The 9,602-nt window shown below is 37.1% G+C and overlaps 1 protein-coding gene across 3 annotated transcripts in view; it reads left to right on the forward strand.

The window, feature by feature from the left end:
* Nucleotides 1-9,129, forward strand: part of SNX29 (sorting nexin 29) — a 104,361-nt gene extending 95,232 nt beyond the window's left edge. For 2 of the 3 annotated variants that reach the window (XM_041462832.1, XM_041462834.1), the window contains one exon: nt 2,278-3,703. In XM_041462832.1, coding sequence (XP_041318766.1) covers nt 2,278-2,407 — 130 coding nt within the window. In that variant the 3' untranslated portion in view covers nt 2,408-3,703. Of the gene's footprint in view, nt 1-2,277; nt 3,704-8,576 lie in introns of those variants that run through there. The other variant, XM_041462833.1, reaches the window with a different exon arrangement.
* The last annotated feature ends 473 nt before the right edge of the window (nt 9,130-9,602 follow it).

Raw genomic sequence — 9,602 nt, forward strand, 5'->3', positions numbered from 1 at the left:
GCAATTTCTGTCCTTTGCTCACAGACATTGGTGTTCATGTAATTACCCTAAATGACCTGATTACCTCAGCCATGCCAGACTGAAATTAATTCATCTCTCTTCATTTTAGGGGAACTCCTTCTGCCCTTTTTGCCCTTTTCCCTCTGAATAGCTTTGCTCCATTGGGCTGGCACTGTTGTCGTTTTGGGGACATGCCAGCAGGAGGAGCTTGTGCATTAAAATGTGCTTTCCATAAAGCAATCACCAAATTGCCGTAATTGCGCTCCACTCGTGCTCTGTGCTGCAAGGTAAAGCCCCTTGTACCTGCCAAGGATCCCCGTGTGCCTCAGACAGCCAAAGCTCTGTCAGCAGTGGCCATCGTGCTGCTGAATTGACCTATTTTAGACTGAGCAAAGCCCAGTGAGCTGAACATTTAATTTCATTCCATTATATGTTTGATGTTTAGATTACTTTACGTTTACATGTTCTGAAAAATACATATCTGAAAAATATCTTAAAACAAAATCACAACCCTCTGAAGTCAATGTCACATGCTCTCTTTTACAAGCATTACAGTATCAACACTGCATTGCTCAATTTTATAAATAGTATAAAAATTATGAGTAATAATATTCATGTTACTAAAAGAAATCCATGGTAATGAGCACAGCTGAAATTGGATTCACATGATCAGAATTCTCTACAGCAACTTAGATAGCATTGCTGAGTTTTCAGAGTAAGACATCATAGGGCCACTGTTGGAAGTCCAATTATCCTCGGCTACCAAGAATTAATAACATAGGGTAAATTAATTTTTAGTGTTTTTATTTTAGTGACAAGAAAAATAAGGAATTAAAGATCTAACTTATTAATCTGGTTATTGAAGGAGTATGTATGCCACAGGTATTTAATGCATTTTTTCACATAAAGAACTTCTTAGTTACCTTGGAAGACTGAATACTATAATAGGAATGTGGTGAATCTTGATTTAGGAAAATCCTTTATTATTTAAACTAAAGCTATTTCAGAGTTTTCTGCTTAGAAATTTAGACCAGTTAAATACTCTGCCATTAAAAAACCCCACAAAACTTTATTTTCTGTTGCTTAGCATTAGAACAGAACATAACTTTTCCATACTGTTTTTTTTTCTCTTCCCTTTGTGGAGGCAGCTGTGTGTGCGCTGTAGTTCTGAACCAGTGGCAGGGCAGGACAGCTGCCCTTCTTTGCAGAAGTGCTGTGCTGCCTGCAAGAGAATTTTCCAGTCCATCCCAGGACTTGTTAAAGGCTTTTGCTTTGCTGACATCTCTCCCATGCGGGTGCTCCGGACGCCTCAGTGGGGCCTGAGTTCGCCTGTGGCTCTGGCAGGAGGGACTGACCTGTGTGTGGGAAAGGTCACTCTGCAGGAAAAGAACGCACAGAGAACTTTGGGGATTTTCTTAAAATATATCTGTGTTTGTTTAATATGGCTGGAAGTGCAGATGAGCAATTTCTCCTTTCTGGACTTGTTACCACAGTCTGAAGATAGGTATTATAAAGTTGGGGTTTTTCACTTAGGAAAATAAGCTTGGCTTTGTATGCTGTGTAATTTTATTGCTTAGCTGAGTTGCTAAATGCAAAACTTAGTTTTATTTATTGATTTGTGTGTAAGTAGTTTAATTAAAAACCATGTGGAGTCCTGTAAAAGAATGGCAAAAGTACAATGCTATCCCTTTATACTGTAGTTTTCCGAGGAGTCTATAGCCTGAATATCACCTAGGTAAGCTGGAATTTTCTGTTACTGCTTGTTTTGAACTTAATGTACTTCTTCTCAGAGTCTTTTGCAAAAGGCTCATTCATGTAAGACTGTAGTCTGTTGTGGGTCAGGAGAGACTGAAGAATTCAGGGATGTATTACCAATGTACTTCATCATGTAATGATACATCCATCCATGATTAGAGGATTGTTAATTGAGCATCATCCAAGCTCGTCTATTTTGCTTGTACTTATCACTTCAAAATGCTTTTCCCACCATTTCTGATCTGCAACTCATAGAGATCCGCTTTTATCCTGTAACTTGCAACCTTCCATAAAGTATTGAAAGTTCTACTAGTTGTCATTTCTGAAAGAGCCCATTTTGTAATTCACACTTGAGACACCAGTAGAAAGAATGCAATTCCGTGGTGTTGAAGATGTGTGCTGTACTTCGCAGTCATGTGCCAGGCTCTCATAACATCTGCTTTTTTCATGTTGGAAGTAACCACACACCAATTTACATACAACATAAATGAGCTGTTCTGTGTTTATTTTTTGTCTCCCTAGTGATATCCCACCCTCTGGAGAGACAGTGAGCAAAAGCAATCGCTCCAGAGTGAGCACCCGCTTCCCCAAACTGTCCCGCAGCCAGCCAAGGGAGCCGCGGAGCCTGGAGCCGCAGAGCGGTGACCTCTGACCCTTCCCGGAGTTGTCACCACGGGCAGCACGTACTTTAAGTTGTTCTGTGATTCCTTCCTAGCCTATATTTATAATTTAAGCTCCTGAAGAGACTACAGCTGCATCAACTTAAATCCTGAAAAGAGACATTCATTACCAAGGGTCATATCCTGATTAACTACTTTGGAAGGCAGTAATCACTTTCTCAAAGAATACGAGGGCTCTTCACGAGAGCTCAGCAAACGGATCGGCATTTCCTTTGTTTTGTAAAGCTGCACTGCACAAATTCTCCTTTGTTCCTCTGAAGTCCTTCTGTCACAATGAATTCCTTGTTTGTATTATGTTGTCCCTTTTCTATGTACAGTTTTCTGTTCCAGAGAGACATGGGCTTCATGTCAAGACACTTTTTTTTTCTCCTTAGAAGAACCTTTATGATTATCACTAAATATGTCAGAAGGATGTGCTTAAAAGAACCTCACTAATTTATTACCTTTTGTAAATAGAAAGACTGGGTTGTTTTGGTTTTTTTTTTATTGTCAACCTCTGACACACAAAGGTTTTTAAAAAACTTCACAATGTAGATGATGAGAAAAACATTACAGGTGGAAAAACAGCTTTTGTACATTTCTAGATAGATACTCTCAATAGCATTCGTCTGTGGGAAGTAATTCTTTAAAATCAGAGAATGTAATTATTTTTAGTGAAATTTCAGTCTTGCTGTAAGGCAGGTGCAATATTATTCATTTCTACAAACCACCACAATGATACACAAAATTAGTGTGGTATAAAACAGTGCTTTTAAGTCTTGGATTATATTTTGTTACTAATTTGTTGCTTATGTTACAGAACAGTCCATCATTAGCAGGGCAGGGTGGAATTCTTAATCTGATTAATGTGATACCCTTCATATGGTGATACTTAAAAATTGCCTGTAATGAAAGTGCCTGTTACCCATCACCTCTTATTAAAAAGTGATTTGTAATGCTACTACTGTAAGAGTAACTAAAAAATTGACAAGAATTGTTACAAGTGATGGAAGTTCTGACGTGGATTAACTGGAATCCAGTTCAGTGTCTGTTAGCTGCACTGCCATAGGCAGTTAATTATGTTTAGCTATCTTCTCTTCATTAAGTTTAAGCAGTGTATGTTCAAATTTTCTATCAATTGTGTTCTAGTTTTCCTTTATGTAAGAACATCTTCGCTCTCAGAAGGTTTTTTGGATAATGTTACTTAAATTGATGTATCTTGTAATTTTATTATCCATTCATTATATTAAATTTTCACATCTTATATTATTCTCCAGGAAAAAAACAAACTGATGATTAATAACAGATTTTGTACTTCAGTGCTTTACTAAAGTTCCAGCAAACTGGAACTTGTGTTCTGCAGCGCTGTGATCAGTGAGTGCTGTTCAGGCAGGTCAGTGGTCACTCGTTTCCAGTGGCATCTCTCAGGTGAGAAAGGCTTTGTTACCCACAGGGAGAGGCACCAGCGCTGCCTGGGCGGGAGCCCCACGTGCTGCATTCCCACCTCTGAAATATGGAACTTCCAGACTGCACTCAACAGCAAAATTGGGCAGAGAGGAGTGGCGTTCACTCTCCAGGTCAGAAATTTCCGTAGGTGAAATACCACTAAGTAAAATCACATCGCAGAAATGAAAGAGTATTTCCCAGTCAGTAAGAGATGTCAGTTACCACACAAAGAGACAAAGAGAAAAACCCGAAGGCCAGCCTGGTAGCTCACTGCTGTGTGCTCATTAACAAATTAATTACTGTTGGTGTTTTGTGTTAGTTACAGTGGGACACTCGCTTAAGAAGAAAGGAAAGTGAGTAGACTGGCAGTTAAGTAGCTTCTCCAAACTCTTCAGTCTGATGCAGTGCTGATGATTTAACTTGTCTTTGTTGGAAGAAGTAGCTGTAATGATGGTCCCACTTTGAAACAATTTTAACTCATTTTTCAGAAAGTGGAGACTTGGTTAGTAGAAATAGAGCACATATACTAACACTGAATTGCAAGTAAATTTGAAAGAAAACACTGTGTGGAAACCTTTGTGATGTATCTGTTACATGAAGCTGTATTCATTTTCAAGAAATAATTCACAGATTCAAGTACTTATTCAGTAAACTGCAAATGGTAAGAAATTTCATTTACTGCAGACTGAATTTCTTTTTAGTTGTTTAAAAGGACTTTTTTATATCTGCATTTGGCTCTTAAAATGATTTCATTCCTGATTATCTTGCTTCTTGTAATTTTTAAAGTATGTATGTAGATTACATAAAGATACTAAACTTGTTTACCATGTACAAATTGCTCTTTGTTAACTTTAGCTGAATTGTGTATCAGCTGCTAAGATGATAGTCTGCAAACAATGTTCACTTGGTGATACAAGATACCATCATGGGTGCATTACTAATCCTTTTAAAAGCTCCGCTAAAATCCCAGGAAATAATCAAAGAAAGCCTTTCTTCACAAGGTGGCATTCCCACTTTATACCCCTGCTTATGTTGAAGACTACCGAGGTACCTGCAGGAGTGCCAGTAGGTGCCTACTGACAGGACTGCCCAAATTTTTGCCACCTCTAGACATTTTGAAAGGCCCTGTCTTAGAATCCTGTGCATCTGTTACAAATCCCACTTCTGTTCATTCACCAGAACCAGCAAAGCCTCTTGAAGAAAGTTGACCAGTTGGTATTAAGAATCCCAAGTAGGTGCATTATAAATCTGAAATACCTGTAGCAATGATTCTGCCAGTGGAATGATTTTATCAGCTTATCCTGTTCACCCAGTTCCATGCAGTTACAATTTTTGTACAGCTCTAAACTTCCTTTGGCTGACTCACAGCTCTTCAACCCCTGTCTGTGCTCAGTGGGTGGCTCACAATGAGCTGCTGGGTTCATTACTAATGAATTATTAATTAATTCATTACTGACCCTTCCTGCTGGCACCAGCGGCCAGTGCTGTAATCCCAGGATGAGGACTTGGGACAGGCTGGGCCCTGGAGCTGTTCCTGGCTGGTAGAGCCAGCCTAGAGCAATTTGTGGTCTTGTTAGCATTTCATTCCTGCTTTGTCTTTAGATCCAGGGCTTCTCCTCTGCATCCTTTAGTGAGTGTTCAAAATAAACTGTAAAAAAGTGGCACAACTTCTACTGCAATGCTGCTGTCCAGTCACCTCCACCATGAACCCTTCCCTAAGAAACACAGAGCAGGCAGAGCTCTTCCAGCTTTTGCAGATGTCTCCATCAGTATTCACAGACTGACTGTGGTTTTTCAGAATCTCATTTATTTAGAGATTCTCTCATTCATTATAGAGAATGCAATGTGTCGACTTGGCTTTTGCAAATTAAATCAAAGTTCTCAATAATAATAATAGTAATAAATCTCCAAGGTTTATATGAGGCAGGATATTGACATAGTTATAAAGGCTTAAATTGATATGTCCATTAAGTCACATATTCTTAGGTAGATAATAATTTCAAAGCCAGTCTTTTTAATGGAATATATTGTTGATGTGATAGTTGTAATCAAATTATGTTACCTTACAGAATCTACTGCAAGTCATAAACCATCGTGATTGAATTAATACAAGCATTTAGAGAAAGAACAGAATGGTATTAAAGACTACTGGCTCAAAATTGTGACCTATTGCTAAGGTGGGGTGTTTCTTTGTAACAGTCATGTTTTATTGTACAGAATAATATCTACATGGTAGCTGTCAAATTAATTAATACAAACCCGCTAACAATGGGGTTGACTGACTCAGAGCAGGAAGCTAATAATAAATGAGACTTGGTGAATCCCCAGTGAACTAATGATGCTTCTGCCAGGACATATTAATAATTAAGAACCTGGTATTTTGTTACCAGAATCAGTAATTGGTGCTTTCTGATACTGATGTCATTATTTTTCCTTCAAAGAATGCAGGGATCTCACTTCTGCAAGAAGTTTTGTGCCATTTCAAAGGTTCAAACCCCCCCAACCCAATACATCTTCCATCTAATGTCTTGGAATTCTGGGAACAGATAATATATACCTGTGGATAGAAATACAGTTACCTGCTTGAAATGACAGTGAGAAACCTGTGGAACAGCTGTTTAAAAGAAAAAAACCCGAATTTTTTTACCAAATCCTGCTGCTATACACCCTTGCAACTCTTGGAACCAGCCTTGGGCTCTTCCAGCTGGAACTCTAGGATATATGGAAAGAAACCTGTTGCACACACAAACACATTTTTCTCCTTGGAAACAACAGTAATGCTTCTGAATTGGATCTTGAGTAACTTTCTGGAAAAATGTTTAAACAATTCAAGAAAGTAAAGGGTTTCCCTCCTTCATTTTCTATAGGTTAGGGTATTTCAGTCAGCACCCTGCATCACATGGAATATTAACTTGATTATTATTTTGGAAGTTTGGTAGTTTCACAGCATTCTGTATTCGAATAAACACTTTACTATAGGAAAATATCTATATAAAATACAAAATGTATTTTAAAATATCGACTAACCTGCTTTGTGTTTCACATTTTGAATGGAAGATAAACCACTTGTTCTACAGTGGTGTGACACTGTACGTTTCAATTTATTTCTCACTCTACACTAACTGTACTTTTATGATACAGTTATAGAGAACTTAGATTATTTATAAATTCCTTCCACAAAAAATATGAGAGCATACTTCTAATCAATATTGATGACTTAGTTTTTCGTTCATAATGGCGTGAATTTATTCTAGACAACAGCACTGAAAAGTTTAGGAAGGAATGACTTTTCCAAAATTACAAATTGCTGCAAATAACCGGACTTAAAAAAAACCAACTGTTTTTTATCACATCAAAACAGAATTTATTGCACTTCCCTGTAGGGGAATAAGTTCCTTTAACAAGATTTCAGAAACCATCTCCATGCCATGACAGTAGTTAAACTGTGAGAAGTGGTTTTTTTTTTGAGTATTAATCATTTAAGACACTAAACATTATAAAAATCTAAGTGTGGTTGAAAATAAAGCTCTGAAAGGCTGTGCTTTACCTTCTTGGTTAACTCTGAGATGAAGAACTCTGTGTCTTGGATGTGGGACCAAACACAACTGAAGAAGTTGAATTTCCTTCTTGACTTAGGGGAGGGATTTTTTTTGGCTGTTACTATTAAACTGTAGAAAAGATATTGTTAATTAAGCATATATATGTACAATATTCACATGAGTATTAATAAACTGTAATATTATTTTAACTTGCTATGCTAATGTTTACATAATAGAATTTTTAAGCAAATGTATATATATATAAAATTTTCTAAATACTTTCTTGTTGTTTTTTTTTTTTTTAATATCCTGTGGTAACCAGGTTAAAATATGCTACTTTACCAACAAGAAAATAAAAAAATAACATCTTTTATTTGAATAGAGTGTTTCTACGTCCTATTTGTTCTATTCAGCTTTTTTGTAATTGCTTCTTTGATTTATGTTCATTTTTACAATGTGTTTCTAGAATGAGGTATATACATAACAGACTTTGTTAAAATCTTATTTCTTCACATGAGAAGTAGTATTTATTGAAAGTCATCTCAAACATTTCAGTTTATAATCACGTTAGATAAATCACTCAAACAGGAAGGCAAACAATGCCAGGAAATGCCAACACTTTTGTGGGGTTTGGCTTTTTTACATTCAGAGTCCGCATCTGAATGTTTTATTTCCTTTTATTACAGTTGGCAATTCATATCCAGTTCATAACTGGATGCTTCCATATCATGAGAAAAAGGAAGTTTTAGAAAGGAAGTATTATGTGCATTTAATCAATTTCCACCAGACAAAGCTGTAGTTTAACAAAAATAAAGTGTTGGTAGATTCCTCATACTCGTAAAATAACCTGCTGGTTAATTCAATTACAATTCTTCAAGCCACTGCCATTCTAGAGCAATCTAATTATTTGAACTTGTCATGTTAAAAAAAGACAGACACTTATTATAAAATTCAGTGATGTTTATCTCCGTCTTTTAAAACCTGTAGCAAGTTAGGTGTCATTATGGAAGTTAGATGACAGAAATTTTAATTAGTCTTGCCAGTCCTAGGATTTTGTTTTTGCTTTTCGTATCTCAGTTACTTAAGATCATAAAGCAAAATTATGCTATAAGCTTTAAATTAATAGTTTCAGGCAAAGGTTTTTTTTTTTTTTCTTCTCCTTTTCTGTCTGCTTGAGGTATTAGAGCACAAATAGCCCCAGGCTGTTGATGGGGAGTGTATGGACTCGAGATCTCCCTGCACCAGGGGTGGAGTTTCAGCCCTGCAGAAGTGTCTGTTCCCAGCGGGACTTTCTTGGCCACTTGAGCTTTATTTCCTGGCCACCAGCACGTCTGAGCCTTGGAACTGCATGGGAAGGGTAAAATCTGATCATTAGGGGAGAGACAAGAGATTCCCAGCCCTGGGCTGGAGAAGGCTGGAAAGCACAGGGTTCTGCTGTAACCCTTTATGTGCTGGATTCCACTGCCTTGTCCGGCTGCTGGGATGGTGCTGCTTAGCTGCCACCTCTAAAATCCTGGGAAGAACAAGATCGTTTGAAGGGACTACTGATCTTTCTGTGCATCCAGGCAAAGCTTCAGGCTGTATTTGGAAAATTCTAATAGCTTGGCATTTCTACGTAGGCTTACAGATTTTAAAGTTTTTTCTTTTCAGGAAAGGACCTCTGGAGGATTTACCAGTTTTTTGGTTTTTTTTGGTTTTTTTTAATTTCCCTAAAAGTTTTAAGGAAATAAGGAAAATGCTTTGTAGAAACAATCTGTCAGAAGAAAGAGCAAAGATATTTTAAAGATAATGTTTAGAGTAAGATTTTTGCTACTGCACTTCAGTCTTTCTGAATGACCTTTTAAGTATTGTAAGTGAACTTACTGTATTCCCAAAATTAAAATAGATAGCTGACATTTTGATATATTGCAAGTCGTGCTTAATTTTGTTCTAGAAAATCATCATGCAGATTTTGTGTGTGTGTGTCATACCTATTTTCTGAATTATTCTTGCCATCTTTTGACCTGCACTGGGACAGCAGGCTTTTATTATGTGAGAACCATGGTGATAACTTACTTTTCTCTATTTCCAATTCAACAATATCCATGCCATCTCCAACACTTCTTAATTTCCCAGTATTTTAAAGATGCTCAGCAAGTGCATATACCTTATGCCATACACTGTCATTGCTAAATGTCTTTATTTTTAATGTCATCTTCTAACC

This window comes from Pyrgilauda ruficollis, unplaced genomic scaffold (assembly GCF_017590135.1).
Source record: "Pyrgilauda ruficollis isolate IOZ18807 unplaced genomic scaffold, ASM1759013v1 scaffold16, whole genome shotgun sequence".
Lineage (NCBI taxonomy): Eukaryota > Metazoa > Chordata > Aves > Passeriformes > Passeridae > Pyrgilauda > Pyrgilauda ruficollis.